Below are 26,147 nucleotides of genomic sequence, written 5' to 3'. Positions count from 1 at the left end.
GCCCCGCTCTGGTCATCCCGGCCCTGTCCCGGCATGCCCCGTCGGCTGTGACGGCCGGGAGGTGTAGACGGGAAGCACGGCTGCCGCCATCTTAGCTGCGGGCAGATGCCGTGCAGCCGCCATCATAGGAGCGGGCAGGTTTTTCGCTACCGGGAACACGGCAGTGGAGGACCTGCCGCCTCCCGGAGCCTCCAGGGATCCCGGTTGTGGTGTGCGCGACGATCAGTCCCCGCTTCGCCCTGGAGCAGCGGTGATGGAGTCGGCGAACGGACTGCCCGCTCTGGCGGAGTCCCGCCCCGGTGCTTGTCCCGCCCCTGTCCCGGCGTGCCCCGTCGGCGGTGATGGCGGAGGGTGGCGGTAGCGGTGGCAGCGGCCGGGGGCCGCCGTGCCCCGGGGCGGCCTCGGCGTTCCGGCGCTGGGAGCAGCTGCGGCGGCGGGCGGCGACGCCCTGGGCCCGCGGGCTCCTGGCCGTGGCCGCCGGGCTCGGGCTCTTATACGCGGTGCTGCGGGTGCCGGTGCGACTCCGGGACGGCCTGGCCGCGGGTGAGGGCGGCAGGGGCGGATGGCGCGGCGGGGGGAGGCGGACCCTGCCTGTGGAGCCGGGCGTGCGGGCAGGGCAGGCTCGGCCCGGATCTCCCGAGCATCCTGGCCTGTATTGGGAATAGTGTACCCAGCGGGACCGGGGGGGGGATTGTCCCGCTCTGCTGGGTACTGGCGAGGGGCTCCGCAGGTGCTGTGTCCAAATCTGGGGCCTTCCATTCAGGAGGAATGTTGCGGGACTGGAGTGTGTCCAGAGAAGGGAACGCATCTGGGGGAGGTCTGGGGCACCAGGAGCGGCTCAGGGAGCTGGGAAAGGGGCTCAGGCTGGAGCAAAGGAGGCTCAGGGGGGACCTTGTGGCTCTGCACAAGTCCCTGACAGGAGGGGGCAGCCGGGGGAGTTGGGCTCTGCTCCCAGGGAACAGGGACAGGAGAGAGGGAACGGCCTCAGGCTGGGCCAGGGGAAGTTCAGGTCGAACATCAGCAGGAATTTCTTCTTGGAAAGGGTGGTCAGGCATTGGAAGGGGATGGTGGAGTCCCCGTCCCTGGTAGTATCCAGGGCACTCGGTGACCTGGCACTCAGTGCTCTGGTCACAGTGTTGACGAGGTGGGGATTGGTCACAGGTTGGACTCGAAAAGGTCTTTTCCAAACTAATTGATATTTTGATTCTGTGAATATGTCCCAGCAGTGCCTGTGGGCTGGTCCTGCATCCCAGCTTTGGTCAGTGGCATACTGGGCTCATCACCTGCCCCCAGGGCTGGGGACATGGCCGAGGACTGTGCAGTCCTGGGGCGGCTGGAAGCAGCCACGGCACTGCCCCGGTGCCACCTGCGTGCTGCTGTGTGCTCCCACCTGGAGGTCTGTCAGGCTGGAGCCCTGCCCTGGCCACCCCTGTCCCTGTCCAACCTGTGCTGCTGGCAGGTGACAAGGCTGATGTGCAGTTTGAGTCCAAACCACGGTCAGAGCACCACTAGATAATTACATTACCTGCATTATGCTCTTGGTAGCAGGAGGGAGAGGTCTTTGGAAAATATATGTTAGCACTGAATATAAATTTGCATCAAAACAGCATGGTTTTGTCTTAAAGTGAAATAGTATGTTAAATTGGCTTGTTGTGGTCCACCAGCCACTGTATGGGTGAAACCGTAAGATGCTTTATCTAGAAATGTACACTGATTTTTTAAAAATCTGGTATAAAAATTAACTGTCACAGGTGGTTACAAACAAAATAATATGTGGTGAGGATTCCCCCTAGCAATGTAGCATTATAAAGCTCCTGGGCCTATAGTGTACTGTAGATTTCCATGATATTCAGCATTCTTTAATAGACAAGCTATTTTTGTTTTTCAGTTCTGCTTGTTAAGTCTTTGGTTTTGTTTCTCTTAACAGCGACCATGTTCTTAAGCACTTTGACTCCAAAATTCTACTTTGCCCTTACAGTGACTTCATCTTTTATATCTGGACTGATATTTGTAAGTAGTCTTTTTTTTTTTTTTTTTAAACAACTTTAGCACCTCTCAGATGACTTTATGAGGGGTAAATGGAATGAGTATCAGACTCTAGAGGGTGCCTTTGTGCTGGAAAGGAACTTCTCTGACGTATTGTAACAACTCTTTTGCTGTGTGTTGTATGTTGGGACTGTATGAGTCTGAGAAAATAACTTGTATGGAATCCCAGAATTGTTTACCTCCCCTGACACAGCTCCAGCTTCTCCCTTGGTCACCAGAGAGAAGAGACCAGTGCCTGATCCAGGCACAGGATCCAAGTTGGTCTAGGGCTGACAGTTTGGTGTAGTCCTTGAGGGCTTGTGATATGCAAGTATTTTTAATAGCTTCAAAAAGAGGTAGTAGTATTTTTGGCCCAAAATTTCTGGTAAGTGACTGTCATTGCTCTTAACTTAGCCTTGTCTCTTTGTTAGCCTCTTTCTTTCTGGTTAGCAGAACATCTCAGTTTAATGGGCCGTTTTGTCCTTTATTCTTTTAGATTATTTTTGTGAAATGAAAAAACTACACCTGTGTTGAATACTACAAATTTGGTACTACAGGTAGGGCTACAGCTTGAAATATCCTCACCAGAAAAAGAGGATATAATGTTTTTTGCCTCTGTTCCCAGTTTCCCTATACAGGCACTACTGAAAGAGTTTATGAGTTACCCTAATGACCTGGGGAGGGAGGAACATAACATTTGACTAAAATTTTGCTGTTTTTTTTCCAATCTCTTTCATGTTCTGTGAGTGATCCTGCATGACAAGACAGGCCAAACCAGATCATTAGTGTCACTCTGTCTGGAGATAAGTTCTATCCCTGATCATCTGCAAGGAGATGTACTCGCTGTGAACACTCTTCAGCTCTTGTGTTTGCTGGAAGGGTATCACCTAAGGAAGTTTCTGGTGCTTTTTTCTCCTGTGACAGGTGTTTGAGTGGTGGCACTTCCGGAAATACGGCACATCTTTCATTGAGCAGGTTTCTGTGAGCCATTTGAGGCCACTCATCGGGGGTGCAGAGAACAGCCCCCCAGCCCCGGCAGCTTTCTCGGCGGGGGAGAATGAGACCAGCAGGCAGAACATGCCAGGTGATTCCTGATGTGTCCCAGCAGCTTTCCTTAAGCTTCGAGGTGCCTTTTAATGGCTTTGCCTCTGCATTAGTGCTTGTAAAGAATGGACAAAACCTACATCTTACAAAGTGCTTTATTAGTAGTGGTAAAAATAAACTAAATAATAATGTATTTTTGCTCTAAGCCATTCCTTGTTAAAAATATGATTTAGAAAATGTTATACATTTAGCTAAAACTTTTCAGTAACACTAGTTATTTACTACTGTAAATATGTGCAAGGTAAACATTGCATGAGTGTACATGGCGGTGTTCAATCTTCCCACCATGTGCTTTTGTACCCCAGCAATGTTGGGGAGCAGAAATATTTGTGGAATAGCAGAAGTTTATGAAAATGATTGTATAATAATAAAATAAAAGCAGCTTTTGAAAGCACAAGTGTTTTTGTGTTACTGCATTTTAACATCAAGGTAATATTTCCTGTGCTTTTAATTTAAAAAGTACTTTTTTTTTTTTTTTTTTTATTCCCCAGAGTGCAAAGTATGGCGAAATCCTCTCAATCTATTCAGAGGGGCAGAGTATAGCAGGTATTAATTATCTTGCTTTCCACTGCATATTGTTAAAATTAATCGGGGGCATGCACATGACTTCCTCACAGAGCTTGCACTGGTAATGTCAGGAGACAGCTGGAGACCTGCAAGATTATAGGGGTGATTGATGCCAATCCTGTGTTTAAAAGGCACCAAGCCAAGCTTTGGCAGTTTCAATGTTAAGAACAAAAATATTACTGTAATATCAGGGTTTTTTTGAGAGTAAAGTAGAAAAAAAAACTTAATTTGGAGGTTGAGACAGTGATTCTCAATCTGAATTCTCTTCTTTTAAAATATATGGTAAGTCTCCTAGTGTTACTTCATGGAAAAAGCTGCTTTCTAGTAAGCCAGTTCCCAAGTTGTTTAGAACTTTACAGATTATTGAACAGTAGTACTTGGAACTTTGTGTTAGTAGCTTTAGTCTTTATTATTACAGATTTTCTGCACTAGGCACATCAGATATCCCCTTGGTATCAGCATTGCTGATTGCTAGGAATGCCTCTTACTGAAATTTCTGCTGTTTTAGGTACATGTGGGTGACTGGGAAGGAGCCTCTTACTTACTATGACATGAATTTGTCTGCTCAAGATCATCAAACCTTCTTCACATGTGACACGGATGTCCTTCGGCCTTCGGATACAGGTACTGACGTCTGTGTAAGGTGTGTAAGTGTTGGGCAGTGTCAAGTGCGTGTTTTTAGTGAACTTCAAAGTAGTGCACGTTATCATGTCAAATATTTTATGAAACTGTGGCCTTTCTCAACTGCTGAAGAGGTTTAATAGATGTATAGAATCACAGAGGGGTTTGGGTTGGGAGGGACCTCAAAGCCCATCTCGTTCCACTCCCTGCCATGGACAGGGACACCTTCCGCTAGACCAGGTTGCTCCAAGCCCCATCCAATCTGACCTTGAAATTGAGTGGAAAGATGTTTTACCTTGTGCATTCTCTACAACTTTAGTGCTGTCAGGGTCCTGACATTTTTTAAGATTTCACACATTTCAAATAATTAACACAATATTGCAAACCTGGATTATATTCTCAACAGCCAAAATGTGGTCTCATTTAAACCTTAGTAATGAATAGTGCGGTCTCCAGATTTTTTTTCCTTGTGTTCCACATGTTTCGTGCAGAAAATGTTCTTTACCTGGTTATTGTCGGTGTGGGTGTGAATTATTGTCAGTTTGTCACATTCCAGAGGTGTTCCTTGTCAGCTGGCTGTGACATGTTTGATATGAAAGATGTGTTTTTATTTCACAAAAGGGAGTGTATTGTCTCGCTTGCTGAGCCAAGACTAATATTTTGTTTCCGAAAGAAAACTCAAATATTTTTCCACGTTATTCTTGCTGGACAGCAGGAGGTTTTGTTCCAAAAGAAACATGTATAGATTCTTCAATTTTCTTATCGTCCTTGAGATAGGCCAGATATAGAACTCCATGAGTCTAAGGTTTTGGAGTTCTTTCAGAACTGGTTTTTAGTGTGAAAGTTAATAATTCTGCATTGAAAATGGTAGCTCTGAGTCTGCTGTTTTCCTAGAAGTTGGTTTTCAGTTTGTGTTTTCCATGTTTCCCGAATGGACGCATGGTGAGGATGGGTTTAGAGTCATTGCACTGAAATAATTTTGAATTCAAGTTGTAGTTCAAAGGACACTTCTGAATAGATTTCACCCTTTTTACTTGTTCCCTAGAACACTTTCTAATAAGCTGATAAATTGTGTATCTTGAATTGGCTTTGCTGTGTGATGCCACTCAAATGTGCTTTGTAAATTTTTTTAAAAATTGTTAACCCTTTATGATCTGACAGTTGTCTAAAAATAATCGTGGAACAGCATCCCAGAATGGTTTGGTTTGGAAGGGACCTTAAAGCCCATGCAGCTCCACCCCCTACCATGGGCAGGGACACTTTCTACTATCCCAGGTTGCTCCAAGCCCCGTCCAGCCTGGCCTTGGACACTTCAGGGATGGAGCAGCCACAGCTGCTCTGGCCAACTTAATATTTTAAGTACAAAACTCTACCTGTGCAAGACGCCACTTTCTCCATCACTGTTTTCTTTGAAGTTCTGTTTGAAAGCTTTAAGTTCTCTGCAGGTCTATGCAAGAGCCTGTGTTTAACAATTGCTCCTGCCAAGCTTTCAACAAGTTCTGGAAAATGTTTCCGAAAATCTGTAGCAATTCAGAAATTGTACATCTGCCTGGTTATGTAAGCTGTTTCTGTGCTCTGTGTAGGAGTTGTGAAATGGTCAGTGAGGAATCTTCCTGGTGGTGTTGCTTTCTTAAACTAAATTTGGGGCATAATGAACTGTTGAAAATTCGATGCTTGTGGTAGGAGCAGGCTGAATTTGAAACACTTGTTTGTTCTTTCTTAAAACAATCATACAGCAAACAAGAATTTTCAGACCGGAAGGGAATGTTAGTTAGAGCTGGCTCCACGCAGCCGGTGTTGCCTCCACTGGCTCCCAGGTCTTTCCCAGGTGTCCATGTCCCTCACCAGCTTTTCCGTGTTTTTTCCTACAGTTATGCAGAAAGCGTGGCGAGAGAGGAGCCCGCAAGCCCGGATTAAAGCAGCATATCAAGCTCTAGAGTTGAACAATGAGTAAGTTTATAAATCCAGTTGCTGTATTTCTAGTGTGAAGGATTAAGTGGAAGGATAGTGAGCGCACTATCAGTTTCTTCATCTAGTAATTCACTTTTAGCAAAGTTCTAAAGGGCTTAAGGGGAACTTTTGGGACTGGGAATCGCACATGGGGCTGTAAATTGCACTGAAGTACTGAACTGTTCTACTAAAAACATGTTTTGTGCTGCTTTTTTTCTTAAATCGTTGTATTAGTGGCAATAACAAATGAGAAATCTTATTCAGGTGTGGAATGGTCTAAATTGAATATGAGATCATGTATTTCAGAGATGGCATCGTGGTAGAACTGTGTTCAGAATTCACAGATGCCACTCCTGTAAAGGATTTAAAAATCCTGTAGCATAAACCAAAGAATTTCCCCCACTACTGTGATCTGCTTTGTTACGTTGTCTTGTTATTTTTGCATAAAATGTTTTTAAATCTCCTGATTTTGCAAAAGCAAACCAAACAAAGAAAAACCTTTCCAGACAGCTACAGACCATTTTTACAGTTTCAAGGAAAAGAATTTAACTTACTTTTGCATTTTTTTCCTTTGTTTTTTTCTCCAAATGCAGGGGGGAGGTGTGGTTTTTTTCTGTAAAATGGAAAAGGTTGCTTTTTTCCTGTCACTCCCCCTTTGAATTCACATCAGTATTTTGAAACTTAAATGTTGTCAATGCTTACATCTTAAACATAAGTGAATCTTACCCATTTCTAATGCTTCTAACACTTAATAAAAATACTAAACGTCCTCCCTCAAAATAACTAGTAGGTTTTTCTCTTACTTCAGTTGTGCTACTGCGTATGTCCTTCTGGCTGAGGAGGAAGCAACAACTATTGTGGATGCTGAGAAATATTTCAAGCAGGCTCTGAAAGCAGGAGAAATGATTTACAGAAAATCTCAGAACTGCCATTCCCAGAGCCCCCAGCATGAAGCACAGCTGAGTAAGGACTCTGAATCACATTAACTCTTGGGTTTGTGTGAGCAGAAATGTAAAACTAAAGCTATAATTAGGAGAGGTAAGGATTGAAACTGATAGACTAATATTTTTTTGTCTTTGTAATCAGGAAGAGACACCAATGTATTGGTGTATGTGAAAAGGAGACTAGCTATGTGTGCCAGGAAACTTGGAAGAATACGAGAAGCAGTAAAAATGATGAGAGATGTAAGTAAGAGTAAAGAAAACCTGAGTTAACCACTGTTTTCAGTCACATTGTCCAAACTGATGGTTTTAAGTTCATTCCTAGGCATCATAATTAATCTAATTGAATTATTTTCCCATGAGATTTGCACATCATGATTGGATGGGGCTTTGAGTAACCTGGTCTAGTAGCAGCTGTTCCTGCCCTTCTGCTATAGCAGGGGGTTGGAATGAGATGAGCTTTGATTGCTTGCAACCCAAACCGTTCTGTGATTTTATGAAATGATGCAATTCTTTTCATGCTGCTTCCATGCCTGTTTCTAACACTCTGAGACAACAGAACATTGAAAAATCCTAGATTATTGTACTGATTTCTATTAAGCATTTCAGTGATTCAACTGCAATACTGTATGTAATTTATTTCTCTTTACTGATTTGCAGCTGATGAAAGAGTTTCCACTTCTGAGTATGCTGAATATCCATGAAAACCTCCTGGAGGCTCTTCTGGAGTTACAGGCTTATGCAGACGTCCAGGCAGTTTTAGCCAAGTATGATGGTAAGTGATGCCTGTTGGAAAATGTGGGTATTTTTGAATAAGAGTGCAAGTGAAGTGGGCAAGGAATGTCTGTCCACAGGCAGGAGTCTACCCATGACCTCAGCAAGGTGAGCAGATTCCCTTCATCTGTAGCAAACAGATACTTCCTGAGTGCAGGTCAAGTTCTCCTTTTGACTGCTGAGGTCAAATTTAGGCAAACTAAATTGCATACAAATTACTTTCTATGTTTTTAAGTTACTTCTAATCTGTAAAGAAATCCTTGCTTCAATTCAAGGATTATTTTAATTAATCTCTTCTGCATCCCTGGTTATGCCTAAATTCATCAGCCTTTTTCAGCCAGCACATGGCCCTGTAAGTAATTATGTAAATAAGATGGAAAAGGTACTTTTCCTTTCTGTCATCTTCCAGGCTTGCTCTCGTGCTTCTGTAATGCTGAGGTTGCTCGTCAGAGATGAGCAGTGTGCAAACATGCTGTTTGCCAGAGATCAGTGGTGTGCATCAAATGGTGTCGTTTGCTTTCACTTTCCGTCTCAATTAGTAGGTTTCAGATATTGTGTAAGTCTAAGGAAAGGTTAATAAAATATATGCTTATTTTTTATTGCCCTCAGTTTTGCCACCTAGACAGTGCCCATTTCATGAGTATACAATAGGCTGCTGTCAAAGCAGGGCCTTCAATCACCTTTGGAATGGAGGGACATAGCAGCAGTATTTTATGACAGTTACTCTCAGAAGTTGTTGAGTTCTCTCTTATGTCAATTCTTTATTGCCTCAGGGAATCAAAGGGTATGCTATTTTTGCCCAAATCCTGTGCAACTTGTATATGGCCAACCTAGCACCCTGCTCCCATTCCTTGATCCTCTTCTGGGTGGATTCCTCTTAATTTATGAAAACCATTTGCACTTTGCCCAGTCCTTGCTTCTGTTAACACCAGGAATTGTGACACTTTCTTAGGGTTGCTGATTTTTTTCTGAGTGTCTGGAAAAATGAGTACAAGCTTCAAACTCCGTGCAGCACCCCTGTGTTTTGCTTGACATGACAGCCAGACTTGTAGTAAGTGATGGACAAGCCCAGGATGGGATTTACCAAAAAAAGCAAGAACCATCTGACTATACACAACATGGTACTTGGGAATTAGACCCCAGACTTTGTCTGCTTTTAAAGTAAACTTGCACTGTGGAGTGCTAACCTTCTAATCTGTAATTGTCAGCTCAAACTTGGCTTCAGATATTCTACAAAGATACAACTAACAGAGTTCTCCCTCGTGGAACTGCAGAAGAACAGAAATTGCATTTTTGTTAAAATTCATCTACGTGTCTGTAACGTAACTTTTTGTGATCAGCTTCTGGTCAGTCTCTCAGCGTTGTATAAAACTGTGTTAAGGTACAGTTGCAAAATTAAGTAAAAATTAGAAGCTTACTTTAAGTCTTTGTGGGTTAATATAGGAAATACATTCTGGTTTTAATTGTATTTATTGTAATTGTAAATTGTATTTATGTGTGCATTTCTTTGGATTCAGTTTCAGTGTGTTGGTACATATGGAAACAAAAAATGACTCTATCACCTAAATACAACTTTGAGTTTTCAATCTGAGACTGACTGGTGACTGTGTAAAGAAATTGAAAATTTCTAATCACAGCTGAAATGTTCCAGATGTTACATTCACTGTTTCCCATACCCAAGAAAAAACCTTTAACTCAAAGGATGTGGGTTTAAAATATTTGTATTGCCTTAGAATCTTACAGCTTAATTATTTTATTTTTTCACAGATATCAGTCTTCCCAAATCAGCAGCAATATGTTACACAGCAGCTCTGCTAAAAGCCAGAGCTGTTTCAGAAAGGTAAGCAAAGACATGTGTGAAAACAATGGTTTGTAGCTAATCTTAGGTTCTGATGTAAAATATGAAGGAAAAAGGTGTAAATATTTGATGTTTTAAGATTACTTCTGAACTGTAAAGAAATCTTTGCTTCAATTCAAGGATTATTTTAATTTTTTAATCTTTTTTATATCCCTGGTTATGCCTAAATAAGTAGCTGTTACATTTCTAAGAGCAAGCTGAGTGTATTTATATATACACATATATTTGTGTGTGTAATTAAGCACAATTTAAATTTCCTTTTTAGCATCCATAAAGTTAGTACAGGTGAGGATGTTTTTCAAGAGCCCATGAATTGGCCAAGTGCTTTTGTGTAAATTCTGTTTTTAGTGTTTTGCTTGGGATTTTTTTTTTGGGGTGGGTGCAGGGAATTTGTGGTAGTTGATGCTGGCATTTCACTGTGCTCTGAGGCTCCACCTCCCAGCAGGTGATGCTGTAACAGGGAGCTGAAAGTCAGGGCACTCACCTGACATGATTGACATGAATTTTCATATGTCATATGGGCATTGGTAACAGTCAAGATACCTAACTTAAAACGAACATTTTTCTCCTAGAAGGGTTTGTTTGTCTTTCTTGATAAATCAGCCAATTTTTAATGAAATCCAAGTTCACAATGCAAATGAACACCTGGTTAGCGTTTATTATGTATTACTTTTGTTCAGTGTGGGTTTTTCCCTTCAGGTTCTCCCCAGAAACCGCCTCCAAGAGAGGGCTTAGTACAGCAGAAATTAATGCTGTGGAAGCAATTCACAGAGCTGTGGAATTTAACCCTCATGTTCCAAAGGTAAGAGTATTTTATTTCTTATTGGACTGCTTTTACTGTATTCTGAAAAATACCATGTTATAATATAATTTTGTTACTGGAGCCTTTCTAGCCCCATGTTATCTTCAATTTGGTTATAACTCCAGCCATGGAGTTGTTAAAAACGTTAGTATTTGTATCATAAATGTTTTGTCACCAGATTTTTTTTTTTTTTTTAATAATAGCTGATGTTCAAACAGGGTTTTATGCACAAAAATTTAAACTTGGAATTTCCTGACTCGTTGGGAAAATCCAGTAAGATATTACTGAAGGCCCTTTACTCTCAATAAGGGTAGACATTAATAAATATAAGTGCAGATAGTTAAAGTCATAGAATAATCACAGAATGGTTTGTGTTGGAAGGGACCTTAAAGATTCCCCATTCCAACACCCTGCTTCCAAGTCCCTGAAGCCAAATTAAGTTCTTCAAACAATAATCACTCTAGTATTCCAAACCCCTTTATCCTGCTGTGCTTCCAACCATGGCTCCATGGTTATTGAAGGATCTACAGTCACTTATTTTCTTCATCCACATGTAAACAAGATTAAGAGTCTGTGTCACCACAGGCTAATGTCTGGCATCAAAACACAGATTCCACGGAGCACTGGGTGAATAAAATCTTGCATTGCTTTTTGCCGTACTAGGGATGCTTGCAGTATGAAACCTTGAATGCAGGAGGTTGGCTCAGTGCAGGGTCTAATCCTCTGCAAATGATGGTGGAGTCCCAGTGGCTGCTGCTGGGGAGGCTGGAATGATCCGGCCGCTCCGTTATGTCTGCCTGTCCAATCCAATAGAATGTGCACTGAGAAAGCTAATTGCTGGGAGAAATTGCTGCTTGTTTGCATGACTGATCAAGAGCGTAGCAAGTCCATTTCAGACAGTCTCAGACAGATTTTTCTTTAGCCTCTGCCTTTAGGGGCAGAAGATTATAATGCATTATTATTATCTAAAAGTTCTTTTGTTTTGGGTATCCTCCAGTTGTTTCTGAAGCCTCATATACCTTTTTAAAGAAGTTAAGAGATCATTTCAAACAGGCTGTTAAAATACGGTCTCTAGTTCTGCAGACAAATGCAAAAACTGATTCCAGGTTTCAGTAATTTGATTTTCTCTTCTAATTGTACATCTCTCCATTCTTCATGGTTTTTTTATTACAATATTGCCTCGAGGCACCAGTTGATTAGATGACAGAGCAGAATTTTATTGGTGCAGGCTGTTTAGAACTCTGAAATGTTTATGGTCAAAGCAAACAAGTGAACAAGGGCGGAGAAGTGAAGCAACTCACCCAGTGGATCACAGAGGGGGAGGAAAATCTGATCTGTCCCACAGCCTAAAAATAAATGAGTATGTAATGTAGAAATCCCTTTGTTCACACATCTGATTAAAGTGATTGTACATAACATCGTTTTGCATAAGGAAAATAAAACAAGGTTTGTTTCTCTTTGTTCTGCTTTTACAAGGCTGGGGTTTGTTTGGAAAGTTAGAACCAGCTGGAAAACTGGTCCTCTTAAGCCATTTCAAATTAGAAATCCATAACTGCATTTTGGTACTGTATGAAGCAATCTTTTGCAGTCATCTTCTGAATATTTTAGAGATTTTTTATTGTGTGTAAAGACTTCACAACCTTCAGTTCAGTACTGAGATACCTTCAGTACTGATACCTTGCCTGTTTCATGCTTATGGACGTGAAAACCTGCCAGACTGGAATTTTTCTGTTTATGTGATAACATGGGCTCAGAGAGAGCTAAAGCCTGGAGTTGAGCATTGGTGTGTTGTGGCAATACTTGTAGTGGGGCTTCACCACCACTCCTGCGTTTATATTCCCAGTTAGCATAATGGAAGAGTGGGCACTGTTGAGAGCATGAGGAGTCGGGTCAGGGGTCAGATATTTGAGACCATTTTCCCACAGCAGCCCTGTGTGAGTGATCCTTTACTGTGTTAAAAAAAAAAAAAATTCCAAAAAAAATTGAAGAGGATTAGAGGGGATTAACAAGAATATTACCCTCTGGAGTGCAGGCCCAAGGCACGGAGAGAAGAACCTAGCCAGGCAGCAAATGTGCTTTATTTGGCTGGGGCACAACCCCTCCTACATTCCTTGAAGAGTCTGAATGGGAAAAGTTAAGTCCTCAAACTGGATTAGTAAATAATCTCATAGTTTGTGGCATCTGCCGAAATAAATCGGTGAGTTAGCTGCATTCTTACACTTTGGGGGACACTCCAAGGAATTGCCAGCTACATTGATCAAAGATGTGCATTAACTTTGGCTGTTACTGAATGAGACACTTATGGTAGGAGAGAACAGCTCACAGGTAAATACTAGAGCTGAAATGGTCATTTCATTCTTGTAAAAAGTAGTCCTCTGTTTTTAAAAGCTAAGTTCAAATGAATACCTGACTTTTTTAATGTACCTTGAGAAAACGTGATACATTTTAAAAATTGCATGTTCTGTGTTGCAAAAGAAATGGGAAATGATGAATCCTTGTGTTCTTTGACCCTTCTGAGTATCAGATTTTCTGCTGATGGAGGGAGAGGGCTGAAATTGAAAAACTCTGAAATCAAAGATACTTTGTGGTAGCCCAGAAAGACCACATTAAAAGAAGATTTTCCTGCGTTTGGTTTATTATTCTTCCTTTGGTTAGCACACTGACACTTTCAGGTTTGCTGCTTATACTTTAGAGCTAACAAGTCCTCAACTGCCTACATTGAAACTTTCAGTGATGAAGTAATGAGCAAAAATACCGTTGGTTTGGGGTTTTTTGTCAGCCTAAATTTGTCCCTCATTGGTGTTGCACGTGCAGCATTATGCTTAACGTCTGTTCCACAAGAATGTATTTTTATTTTGTCTTACTGAAGCTGTATGTTTTTTCTTGTTTTTTTGTTTCTTGTGTATGTGAAAGCCTAATTTAAGAGTCATATACACAGGAGTGTGTTTTGCTGCTTTTCATTTCTCATGTGAGTGCAGCCTGGCTGCTTTGTGGTAGAAACTTGCCCCTTCTACACTCAGTTACGCCCAAAATGATCATTTATGTTTCATAATAAAAGGTTTTGGAATATTCCATGTAACCAGGTGGGCTTTCCATTTTTCCTTTCAGTATTTACTAGAAATGAAAAGCCTAGTGCTGCCTCCAGAGCACATTCTGAAGCGAGGGGACAGTGAGGCAGTAGCCTATGCTTTTTTTCACCTCCAGCACTGGAAGAGGATAGAAGGAGCCCTAAATCTGCTACACTGCACTTGGGAAGGCAGTAAGTATCTTCTATTCTTTTCTTCTGTACAGTAGACTAGTCTCTCTGCCTTTACCCTCCTCAAACATGATTGGTTCTCTTTGTGAGAAGCTGGTCGCCTGAATAGATACAGATCTAATGTCACTCACCCTTTTTGCAGCATTTAGGATGATCCCATACCCGTTAGAGAAAGGCCATCTTTTCTATCCCTATCCGAGCTGTACCGAAACAGCAGACAGGGAGCTGTTGCCAAGTAAGTGGTTTCTAAGCAGTAATGATAATAAAACACAGGCCAAGGACATATTCAGTTTGTGGTATTCTGTATTTACCTTACTGTGATTTTTTTAGTTTGAGCTTCCTGTGAAGGGGTTTCAGCTATTTGTTGATGTCCCTCCCAGAAGATCCTGAAGCACTTGACGTGTGTGTGTGTGGTAAATGTCAGCTTGATGCTGTAATAGCCGAAGTCCTTCAGAGATGAAATCTGTGTGTGGTACATTCAGACTGAGTCTGGCCAACTTTGAGAACAACAAAATGGACCATTTGTTAAAAATTGCTTTTGAAAGAATTTGTGGATTTGACTGCTTTTGTAGCAAGGAATCAATCCATGGTTCTAGGCCTGCACTGGGTATGCAGTAAAACCTGACTGTGATCTTACAGAGAATCTTTGGTTAATCTGTAGCTTCGTAGAACAGGTATTGTTTTCTGTCATTAATTCAATGGTCTGTATTTATCTGCTGGCCGCCTCCTCGAACTTCTTATCCATGTATTTCTACAGATTTATAATAACATTTGATACTGAAAAGTAAGTCTTATCCAGCTGCTCTTTGCTTCAAGGTTACTTTATGCAATTATGAGCCTACATGTTTTTTCCTTTGGGCAAGACAAATAAACTGTATCATTACTGCCTGTACCCAGGATATTTAGGAAAATAGCATTAATTTAGATTAGAGTTGAGCTGTTAATTATATATCTTAATTGAATTCCTTTGGGGTTGAACTTCTAGATCTTGAAGAAACACAATTCCCCTGGGACTGGAAAGGGCTACTGCAAAAGCACCAGCAGCCCCACAGAGACCACAGCTGCGAAAAGGAAAACTGCACAGACGTGTTTCTGTTTAAAAGCCTGAAGTTATATTTAAAATGTGTAATTTAAATTTGCCCCCAGACTGCTTTAAATTACTCATTTCTCACTTATGCAGGATATTGCACAAGGAATTCCTTGGTTAGCAGCTAACCCTAAATTGTAGACTTCCCAGCATAATTAAACACCAACACATGCAGATATTTCAACAGGATCACTCACGCATTCCTGTTATGTTTTAAATATAAAACTACCTATAAATAAAATCATCTTAACACTTTTATTGCAGTACTTCCTCGAGAAATCTTGGCACTTAATTTTAAAAAAAATTTATCTATTTAAAATAATGTTGACCAAATCAATGATTCAGAAAACCTGGACTGGTCTGATGAGTAACGCTTCTCAAATGTCTGTGAACGTATAGAATTAGCTTTACTTGTCTTTACCTATTTTGAATTTGGTTTTAATTTCTCAGTGTAGGAAAAGCTACTGCAAAAGGAATTAATTCCTATTTTTTAAACACTTTCCTAAATTATATTGCTCCATGTTTTAGAAATTAGGTGAGTTTCTGTATAGTATAAATCTCTGGGTACCATTAACATCTCTGATGGATGTTAGACATGGATTTCCAAATATTCTACTTAACTGTGCTCCAAAATCATATCATTAAAACCAAAACAAACCCTGAGCACTTTGCCATTAATGAGTTGCAAGAGCACAAGACACTTTCGGTGGGTTTACTCTTCTAATGGTGCTTTAATGTGCCAGCATTCATAAACAGTAACTGGGCGGGTAAAGTGTCTTTTTCCTCCTCAGACTTCAGTTTAAAAAGAATACAATTGTATTTTCTCATTTTACAGAAAAAAGCTTATTTATAATTTTAGGTTTTTGTTAGGTTTTAAAAACAGCTTGTCAAGAAGGGCAGTTCTTTTGTAATTACTTATGTCTATAGAAACTATTTTTTTCTTCATGTAAAAAATCTTTTCAAATCATTGGATAGAAATCAGAGCTGCAGGTATCCAGAGCCAGTAAGTAATTGCACATTCACCAAGCAGGTCCTCGGCGAGTGACCAGTAGTAGTGTCGTGAGTGCTGAAAGCTCTACATGCCACCCTTGGCCTGGCTAATCACCCGCTTTGGATTTTGTTACCAGAGATTGGAAATTGCAAGGAGCTGCTATGTACAGAATTTATAACCCAGTCCTGGTGCTGTTTTCTTTGAGGTCTGCTCTGTCAGCTGCTCTGAACAGATTTACTGTAGTCTACAACCAGAAGTCTTCAAGAAGTACTAAGAAATAGATGTATATATAACATGCTGGTTGTTTTGTACTTGCTCAGCTTCTTACAGAGTGTGGAGATGTCCTGTTCTTTTCAGGTAACAGGGTTAGAGCTCCAGAGAGTTGAAAGCACCTGAATTGTTTTAGTTGGTGTGGGTAGTTTTGACAGCTTGTGAACTTGTTCCGGTTTGGTCAAATTTAGAAATATATCCTCTGAGAGAAGGCACAACAACCCCTCCCCCCACCAGGTTCGGAAAAAATAAATTTTCCTCAAAGGAAAGTGAAAGAGATAAAAACTATTTAACAAACACACGGGAAAAGGATAATAATGCTAAATAATAAAATTTTGCTGTGGAGAAAAAACCTGGGAAAATGTTTGAGTCCTCCCGTTGGTCTCCTCGGAGCTGGGGCTTGGCCCAGGGCCAGGCCCTCTGTGCCCGGTGGAAAGTCCTCCCGATGTGCTCTGATATTGAAGCAGTCCAGCAGAAAAGGGAGAGAATCTGAAATTCCAGGGAAGGAAAAAAAAGTTCAACTCTCAGTCTCTCTCCAGAGAAAAAGAAACTGAAAAACTGGCCAAAAGCTGACTGGAAAAAAAACCTGCAAGCCGGGTGCTTCCTTGCTCCCCCACCACAGCTGGAAAAAGAAATAGTCTCTATCTCTGTGTGACCTTGAACAAACTGCAAACTGCTTTGAAAAAGTTTTGCTCTGTTTTTCCTTCCTCCTCTCAGGCTCAGTTTAAAGGCATAGAAAGGCACAAGAATTAATTTCTGGGCATAGGGCAGCGATATGGGGATACACATCATAAAGTCACCCCAAGACAGAGCTTTACAGGTGTTCCCTCTGTCCTGTTAGAAGAGTAGGTACCAGAAACTGAGCCTGATGAAATGCTTCAAAAATAAAGCCCATGCAAATGAAAAATATGACTGGGAAGAGAATATTAATAATGAAAACAAATATATAATGACTATTAATAATGAAAACAAGCATGTAATGTAGGGGAAAAATTTTTAAGTTAAAGTACTGGAACCTAAGATGTGCTGCATGAGTCTTTCCTTCTGAAAGTCCAGAAATGAGCTACAAGGCTATAAGTAATTCAGAAAGCAGTCCTTGGTTATCAAATGTCAACATTCTTCATTTTTTCCTTTCAGCATTTCATGAAGTCTCCGTTTACCCCCAGAAGGAGCTTCCCTTTTTCATCCATTTCACAGCAGGCCTGTGTTCCTTTTCAGCCATGCTGGCCCTCCTTACCCACCAGTTCCCTGAGCTGATGGTCACTTTTGTGAAAGCTGTAAGTACTGCCTCTGTCATGGGGCTTGCTTAGGTTTCTCCTGGGTTTTTGGGAATTTTGATGTCCAGGGTGAAATAGCCTCTAGTCAGTCTCATGCTTGTGGGGCATAAATTATTTTATCTGGTTTGCAAGAATCTCCGTAGTGACAAACACAGGTTGAAATTTGGGCAAAATGTCTATTTTGACAAGAGATGAACTACTGCTGTTACATACCATGGCTTTAGTTTGCACTGTTACGGTGATAGAGCAGCATTTCAGCACCAGGGAAATTTTTCCACAGAGCACTGTGTTGAGTATGGATTTTATCTGTGTGGAAGTGAACAACTGCAGTGGGAGAGCCTCAAAAATAAAAGCTGAGAAACGAAGTGCATAGGCAGCTTCCTGCCCCAGCTTCTCAAACTACTCCAAGCAGTAGGTTTGGCCTTTATTGAACTGTGGATCTCATGCAGTAGAGCAGAGTAGTGAATAAAGAGCTCCGAACTCTTTAAGTGAATCATTTATTCTGGCTTTGCTAATCAAAATAGAGGGAAAAAGACATTTGCTTCCTGGCTGGTTTAATGCAACAGGTAGTGGAGACCCAGGAGGAAAGCCCTTCTTTTTTAAGGATGCTTTGTTCCTAAAAGCGTTGGCTTTGCTAGTGAGCCCAGTCTAATGTCCAAGTCCTGCAGGTCTGAGAGTGGGGCCTCATTTCCACACAGTTGTGTTGATCTTTATGCTGGAAAATGTAGTTGGACATGCCAGTGACAAATTTCAGTGCTGCTCATAGTTGGCTGGGTTCATAGTAACTAGGGACTAACTATCTGCTTGATTAATTCTATAAGGGCTGCATTAGCAAAGTTGTATGATTTCCAAAGAGATACAAGGCCAAATGTTATGCTAACAAAGAATTGCTTGGTGAAGTTCTCTCTGCTGGGTTTCTTGAACCAAAAAAAAAAAAGAAAAGACTTTGTAGAATTGAGTTGGGCTTTGCAGTTGGGATGTCCAGTGACGTGTGTCAAGTGTGGGGAAAAAACTCCCAGGGTTTGGTCATTTGGCAGTGTGTTTATTTTCTTTAGGAAAAGATGATCAAGAGGGGTGCGCATTGCCACAGCATTCCCCAACCAAATCACAGTGGCAGCAGGCACAGACAGAGGGGTTCTTGACACTCTCTGTGGCAGTTTAATACCAGCAAAAGTTGAAATTGTGTACTGAGATCATCAGGCAAGAAGGGAATTCTGTATTACTCTCTTGAGATTGACAGCTGAGAAGGAAATACCAACTTCCAGTATTCTGCTAGTTTAGCTAGAATTAATGTTGACTCTCAATCATACTCTAATGATAAAAATTCTTCCATATTTTATTTTTAGATGATTGTACTCATGATCCCATTCCTGATGTTTTCAGAGGGATTCAGAAAACCTGTAAGAAACAATGATACTCAACATCAAAGTAGCATTTCTGGTTTTATTGCCCACAACAGGGGTGTTGCAGCTAGATGACTTTTAAGGTCCCTTCCAAGCCAAACCATTCTATGATTCTGTGATTCCATGTTTTAGTTAATAGATTGCTTCAATATTTTAACTATAGATAATGCTGTGGTGGCTGCTACTTTATACATACTCTCTTGTCTTCTGGAGGTCTGTAGTAGTAGCATCTAGTTGAATTTTCACACCAAAAATGGAAGATCATCTTTTATTTAATGATACCAGCCTTTCCACTCAAGCAATAAATAAATAAATATAAATAAAGCAATTATTATTTGCTATATTGAGCATTATATCTTCAAGTAATTCCAGTGCTTTAAGCTTTCTAAATTACTTTTTCCTATGTATTTCATTACTTCAAGTGTTTTTCATCTTACTGTTCTTTAACTTATTAAATATAGTAATTTGAGATAATAAAGTTCTAGCTGGTATATCTGGAGTGCTTTGGCCATAGATTAAAGCAATGCAAAATGTATTTCCAACTCTTGAATTTCCAAGAAACCTAGAACACGGTTTTAGGAATGGCAATTGGAAAGTATTGTGTATATGGAATTTTTCACTGTAAATCTCCAAGCAATGACTCCTTAGATTACATTTCAGTTACTTCTTAATCAAACTGTTTTTCCAGCAGTTGAATCCACAGTGAGCTGAATGCCTCAGAAGGGGTTTAAGAAGTTGGATACCTTTCTATTGACTTGAAAAATCTGAGTTTACATACTTTCATTTGTTAGTGCTTGAGTTTGTTTCCTCCATAATAAATCACAGGGTAAACCTTGGCAAATTGCTAAAAATATTCCAAGTGGCCAAAAATCACAATGAAGCATTTCCTAGTTCCAACGTATACAGTGTGATACAGCATCCGCAGAGGCCGGAGCGCTGGCACTGGCTGCGGCAGCGGGAACCGCTCCTGCCCCCCGCTCCCAGCCCTGCGAACCGACGCCACGGGGAGCTTTGGTGTCTGCGCGGCTCGCAGGGTTTGCAGGTGTTGGGGACTGGTGCTGGCAGAATGTTGAGCGTTTACTGATGCAGTTAAGGGTCCGTGAAGGTGCCCAGAACAGCTGTGGCTGCTGCATCTCTGGAAGTGTCCAAGGCCAGGTTAGACAGGGCTTGGAGCAACCTGGGATAGTGGAAGGTGTCCCTGCCCATGACAAGGTGTTGAAATCAGATGATCTTTAAGGTCCCTTCCAACCCAAACTGTTCTATGATTCCATGATAACTGTGCGAGTTGGTGCCGGTGAGGACAGTGGAACAGGCAGTGGTAGGGGATCCACGGGAGCTGCAGTACCAGTGCAGGTGCTGCCTGGGCCTCGCTGTTTGTTTCATCCAGATTTCTGATCTCTTGGAGAATCACACTGTTTGTGATCATCAGACAGCTCTGTTTCTCAGTAGTTGCTGTTTAGAGTCTTCTCAGTAAGTGACAGAAGGGAGGAAGGTACAGGTACGCAAATGACAACAGTTTGAACAGCTCACTGAACAAGCTGAAAAACACTGCTAGATAAAACAACTTCTGTTACAATTGCAGTCAAAAGGTTCTGATTGTTTTTTCATTCAGTATGTATTTTTATTTTTTAATAATTACACAGATGGAGAAGTGGGTGGATGTGTATCATCTTGCAAAAGTGAGGTTGCACAATTCCTTCTGTAATACAAAGACACCAAGAAGTCTGCAAGAACACCAGTGATGCAGAGTGACAGCAGGCACTGTAAACATTTCTCAGGAGTTCCTGAAAACACTGAACATACCTTCACAGAATCATGGAATGGTTTGGGTGGGAACGGACCTTAAGGCTCATCCTGTTCCACCCCCTGCCATGAGCAGGGACACCTTCCACTATCCCAGGTTGCTCCCAGCCCCGTCCAACCTGGCCTTGGCCACTTCCAGGGATGGGGCAGCCACAGCTGCTCTGGACGATTCCAAGCAGATTGATCGCATTTTTTACATCTGAACCTTATGTTACTGGAATAGACCAGTATAAATTATTTTTAAAATACTGAAAAAAATAGTGTAGCAGTGTTCCTGCTGTATCCTACTGAAAACAACTTTCTTTTTCAGGGAATTGGATAAAATCCTAAGATAGTCCCTGTTCCAAAGTGGTTTTATATGGATTGCTTGATGTTTTCACAACAAAGAAAGAAGTCATGGGACTTAAATTAAAAATTGGCTAATTTTTATGATTGCGAGATTAGGAGAAAACATTTCTCATTCTGGCTGTTCCCTAGCTCCCTGTTGGAGGATTCCTTGCCATTTTGTCTATGGCAGCCATCTAGGGACATAAACTAGGGCAAAGCAGAGCTGTGTCTGGCAAGTCCTGCTTTGTGTGACACTCTGCTTTACTTTTGGAACAAATCCCCCTACCACTTTACCCAAAGCTCATTAAGTGAGACTGGAGAATTAACTTTTTAGCCAGCTGCTGAACTTTTCATATTTATAAACACTTGAGTCTTTTGCTTATCTAAGAGAAAATGTGTATAGTTTGGAGATGTGCACTTCCCTGCCAATGTGTAATGAGTGGTTCTACACTTGGTAGGAAAAAAAAAGCCTGAAGTTTCCTGTCAGAGCTGAGTGTCGATGCCAAGGGCAAAGGTTTCTTGCCTTGCTAATCTACATCTTAACTCATGCACTTAATGTGAAGGTGCCACACGCAAACAGGCAGGGAAGAAGCTCACTGCAAGGAAAAGCTCCTGCACTGCTGTGAATGTTATGTTTTAAAAGCCTTTTTAATGTAATATTTGAGGTTATGATAGAAGCCAGGAGGGCCAAAGTAAAAGCTTCAAAGTAAATGAGTCCTGTTGTTGCTAACTCATGAAATGAGGGTTTGCACAAGGATAACCCAAATGCCAGTGGAATATTTGGGGGATGGGTTGAGAAGGTGCAGGGGAGTTTGCACGATTTGTTTTAGCCTAATCTTACTTCTGGAACTGTTTAGATGGCATCTAGAATATGGATCCCGCCTGGAAGCACAGACTGGTCTTGGTGGATGGGCTGTTCAGTCTGAGGTGGTGACCTGTAAATAATCTATGCCTGAATATTGAAAAAATGAGGTGATCATTAAGGTCCCTTCCAACCTAAACAATCCTGTGATTCTCTGACAGATCTGCTGTCCTCTTCTCCCATGTCTGTTCAGCCCTGAAGGCCCAGTGCTGAGGCCCAGTGCTGAGCAGCTGGAAGAGTTGTAGTATGGAGCAATGCCATTCTAACCCTTGTGCTTTTGCCCAGGTGCTGCGGGTGCTGTGGCCAGTGAGTGCTCCCAGCGTTCTGGCCTCCAGCTGAATGGACTGCACCAGGGGTGAGTGGACAAGGCTGGAACTGGGGCTTCCAGAGGGTTTTTCTTCTTCTGTGTGTCTTCATTACTATCTAATATTTACAACAAGCCTATTTCATGGCATCAGCAGTGAAGGGATTGGAGTTCAGTTGCCTTGAGGGAAAGACACCAGGGTAGTTTTTGTTCATACCTTGAGTCTGAAGAAGGAAGTTGGTTTGGAAACTGAGCTGATTTATTGTTGTGTTCTGTTTCTTCCAGTGCTTTGGGACACTTCTTTCACCCTTCAGTTTCACTGTGGAGCACACAGAGGTCCTGCTGCTGTCCAGCCCCTGGCATAAGCTGACTCCAGTGTGACTGGAGTGTGTTTTCCATGATAGCTTGATTTTATTCTCATGAGCCTCTCTTGGTGGTTCGCTGACCCCCAGTTGTGGGGGCCAAGGAAGAAATCTGGGCTCTTCAAACTGATATCTTTGACAGGCTTCCACATTGATGGTGCTTAACATACGAATTTCTTCTTTGGCCTTAATCTGTAATCATCTAAGAAAATAGTTCTTGTTGAGCAATAGTTTATTGCTCTCTAAATCACTTGGACAACTGGAAGCTTATACTTCCTCTGTAAGAAAGGAGAATACACAAACTGAGCAGGTGTTCGGGGTATTGATACTTCCTTCTCAGCTGCAGATGCACCAGATACTTGGCTTAGATTTAATTTTATAAGCCTTTTTCAAAATATTTGTTAACAGCAAAGTATGGTTCTGCTTTCTTTATTAAAAGGTTGCTACTTAACACATTGAATTTGTTGACTTCTTAAGTGTCTGTTTAATATAGATTATAATGTGCAAACAAAGATTTGTTTCTTCTCTATCTTACGAGCTTGCAATACTCAAGGAGATGGTAAACACTTCTATTTCGTGTTACTTCATTAGATTTATTTGTGCATCTTTTATTCTTCAAGACAAAGCATTTTGAAAGACAGGATGGTTTCTGAAACTGCCCAAAATATTGTGGTATCTGCATGGGACTCTGTTGGGAGACCTGAACTTTCAAGTGTTAGTCCAATGTAATGTTGCTGTTGATATGAAGACTTGAAGAGAGTGGAGATGGGGAAAACTCTTCAAAGGATTTGCTTGATACACAGACCAGCCCTGAGGGTTTGTTTACTGCAGAGGTGAAAGGATGGCTGTGGCAACCAAGTGGTTTGAGGTAATTGGTGTGACTTCTGTTTCCACTCTCCCATTAGATCAAAAGTCTTTTTCCCACGCAGGTCTGCTGCTTGGCATCAGAGTCATGTTAGCCCAGGCTTCTTAGAAGGGGAAGAGATAAAAATAGCACAGGCTTGTGGATAAATGCTAATTCTGAGCACATGAAAACCCATCATCTTACTTTTTGCAGATAAACACATATACTTGCCTCTAAGAACGGGGGAGATTTTACATGTTTGATCTCCACTATCTTTGTGAATGTTTGTGACATTGATGGCTTCTTTCAAAGGTGGTGTAAATTATTCCAGTTTCTGAATCCTGGATGGAAGAAGCTTGCTGTAGCCTGCTGTATTCTCTGAAACAATCCCTAAGTCAGTCAATTACAAGTCACTTGAATGGACTTAAAATACCTCCTTACACAGAAGATGAAGAATGAATTATTTTTCTTTTTCCTTATGTTCAAATCCTTCTTTACCTTGTAAACCAAGTTCTATGAAGCAGAAAGTCACCTCTGCATCTCATGTAAGTGTAGTTTATTTGTAACTCTGAAGGGAAACACACTTGTTTAGGTAGAAATGCCATTGTTTGCTCTCCACTGCATATTTCTGTTGACTGGACTTTAATCCAGGTTAACTATTTGAATTTTTCAAGGAATCAAAAGGGAAGCCCTACAGAAAGATACTACCAGTGTTTTTAGAATTACCTAACTACTAGAATGTAATTTTCTCAACTTTCTTTCCAGTTGGTCATTGGGGCTGTTGCTCACTTTGGAATCATTGTGGTGATTAATAGGCCTGTTGTGTTCATGTGATTTCACTTCTTGGTCTGCAGGGGCCCATAAGGTAACCAGTCTAATGCTTTTTAAAGTTGAACCTTTTCCAGCAGTTGTGTGGGGTTATAAATGAAGCTCTGCCTCCCATGTATCATCCCAAGAGCTGCTTTCTCTCACTGTCCTCCCTTGACATAACAGTAACAGAAAGGGGATGGGCTTGTTCTGAAAGGAGAGTTGGCAGCAGGCTGTGTAATGAAAATCTTCCTGTCTCTAGAAGTGCCAGCAATTCTTGAGGAAGGAATGCTCTCTATGATTTTCCAGCAGGCTTCTCTATGCTTTTTGGAAGTGTTCCTTTGCCACTTAGGAGCAGGGACTTTAACCTGACTCATACCTTAGTAATACCTTATCAATTATGTTGTGTCTGTATGTATATATATTAAAAAATTACAGTTATGACTCAGGACAGATAAATATTGATGTAACTTCCTTGAAACAAGAACTGTGGTGACTTTACAGCCATTGGGATGGCAATAGCTTTTTCACAAGGCTTTATATGGCATTAACAGACTCCTCATATTTTCAGTTCATTCAGAGTAGCCAGTGAAAGTCAATCTTTAAGATCAGCATTTATTTCTATACCTGAATCTGTGTAATTGTAAACCAGGGTAATTATAGGCTCTTTGATCATTTAGGCAGGGTTTGAGTTTGGGGTGGGTTTGGTTTGTTGGGTAGTTCTCGGTGCTAGCAGTGTCTCTCCATGTCAGGACCAGGTTAGTTCTTGATCAGGATGTCCAGGAAGAGAACGTAGCTGCATTTGTTCCTGCCAGCCTCTGACTTCTCCAGGAGTATTTTCCAAAAAGGACAGGAAGGGTAGGAAAGGGGGCAGTGTTACCACAGTAAAACTATTGTTTGTGAAGCAATTAAGCAACTGAATTATTGTGTGAATTTGCCCTTTCTTACCATTGATTTTAATGAAAAGTGTCTAAAGATCTTTGTGAATCAGGAGTTTATTGCATGTGCATCTGGAGAGATGACACAAATGTGATTTAGCACATTACTGAAGCAGTTTCCTAATGTTGTGTGACTTGAAGTGTTTGGAAGCTGATGCTTACATGTATTGGCCATTTGATTTCATGTAGCCACAGAAGTAGGAGCGTTTCAATACAGTGTACCATGATGGGCAGTGGGTGCTGCTGGCTATTGGCACTGTTAGAATAATACAACTCTTACAGCAGAGGTGAGGCAGTTTAGAATAATAAATATTTCAGGGTAACAAGGTCTGTTCATTGCCACCCTAGTTCATGTGGGCTATAAATCACATCAGAATTCTGGGGAATAATCTCTGGCAGATATTTACCATGCTGGGAGCCCTTCATTTTTGAAATTTGGAATAGATGCCTGTTAGTAGCTTTTATGCATGTATGTATGTGGCAAAAGGACTTTTCATACTGTCAGACACCTTGGTCACTGAGGTTATGGGGATAAATTCATATGGAGATGGCCCTGGAGTGGTTCTTCATCCAGGTTTGTCACAGGCCAGTTCCCTTTGTGCATCTCTCCAGCACTGGCCGGGTATGTTTATTCCCTGTTCCTCATCCTGGAATTGTTGTGAGGGTGCCAAGCCTCGTAGATCCATGACTCTGAGCAAGGCAGGGTGTAAAGGTCATAGTTGAGACCATTAATAACAAGGTGCAAACGGCTGGTTTATATGTAATGTGAAGCTTTTTACTTATTTCATTTTTGCACTTCGGGGGCTCTGTTTGCTTATGGAGCACTTGGTGTCTGGTACCTATTTAGGCTGAGAGCAGGCAATTGGGTTCCTTCAGGCCTTCAGAGGAATGCAGAAAATTGTTCTCTGGTGTTGTAATTCTGCTGGGATAACTGGAGCTTATTTGTCTCACTGCTTATTAAATGCATACTTGTC

At 41.4% G+C, this 26,147-nt stretch overlaps 1 protein-coding gene across 7 annotated transcripts in view; it reads left to right on the top strand.

The window, feature by feature from the left end:
• ST7L (suppression of tumorigenicity 7 like) overlaps nucleotides 1–26,147 on the top strand; it is a 26,970-nt gene extending 823 nt beyond the window's left edge. For 2 of the 7 annotated variants that reach the window (XM_032133442.1, XM_032133443.1), the window contains exons 2-17: nucleotides 1,928–2,010; nucleotides 2,950–3,109; nucleotides 3,621–3,675; nucleotides 4,205–4,320; nucleotides 6,189–6,267; nucleotides 7,076–7,230; nucleotides 7,354–7,451; nucleotides 7,869–7,983; nucleotides 9,750–9,822; nucleotides 10,540–10,642; nucleotides 13,751–13,901; nucleotides 14,041–14,133; nucleotides 17,384–17,523; nucleotides 18,870–18,923; nucleotides 22,204–22,273; nucleotides 22,508–26,147. In XM_032133442.1, the coding sequence (XP_031989333.1) occupies nucleotides 1,933–2,010; nucleotides 2,950–3,109; nucleotides 3,621–3,675; nucleotides 4,205–4,320; nucleotides 6,189–6,267; nucleotides 7,076–7,230; nucleotides 7,354–7,451; nucleotides 7,869–7,983; nucleotides 9,750–9,822; nucleotides 10,540–10,642; nucleotides 13,751–13,901; nucleotides 14,041–14,133; nucleotides 17,384–17,523; nucleotides 18,870–18,923; nucleotides 22,204–22,257 (1,524 nt within the window). In that variant the 5' untranslated portion in view covers nucleotides 1,928–1,932 and the 3' untranslated portion in view covers nucleotides 22,258–22,273; nucleotides 22,508–26,147. Of the gene's footprint in view, nucleotides 1–98; nucleotides 544–1,924; nucleotides 2,011–2,521; nucleotides 2,583–2,949; nucleotides 3,110–3,620; nucleotides 3,676–4,204; nucleotides 4,321–6,188; nucleotides 6,268–7,075; nucleotides 7,231–7,353; nucleotides 7,452–7,868; nucleotides 7,984–9,749; nucleotides 9,823–10,539; nucleotides 10,643–13,750; nucleotides 13,902–14,040; nucleotides 14,134–17,383; nucleotides 17,524–18,869; nucleotides 18,924–22,203; nucleotides 22,274–22,507 lie in introns of those variants that run through there. The other 5 variants (XM_032133439.1, XM_032133438.1, XM_032133444.1 and 2 more) reach the window with 5 other exon arrangements.

The sequence above is a fragment of the Corvus moneduloides genome, chromosome 24, assembly GCF_009650955.1.
Source record: "Corvus moneduloides isolate bCorMon1 chromosome 24, bCorMon1.pri, whole genome shotgun sequence".
Lineage (NCBI taxonomy): Eukaryota > Metazoa > Chordata > Aves > Passeriformes > Corvidae > Corvus > Corvus moneduloides.
Note: the sequence above shows the minus strand (reverse complement) of the source record. Positions and strands in the feature narration are given on the sequence as shown.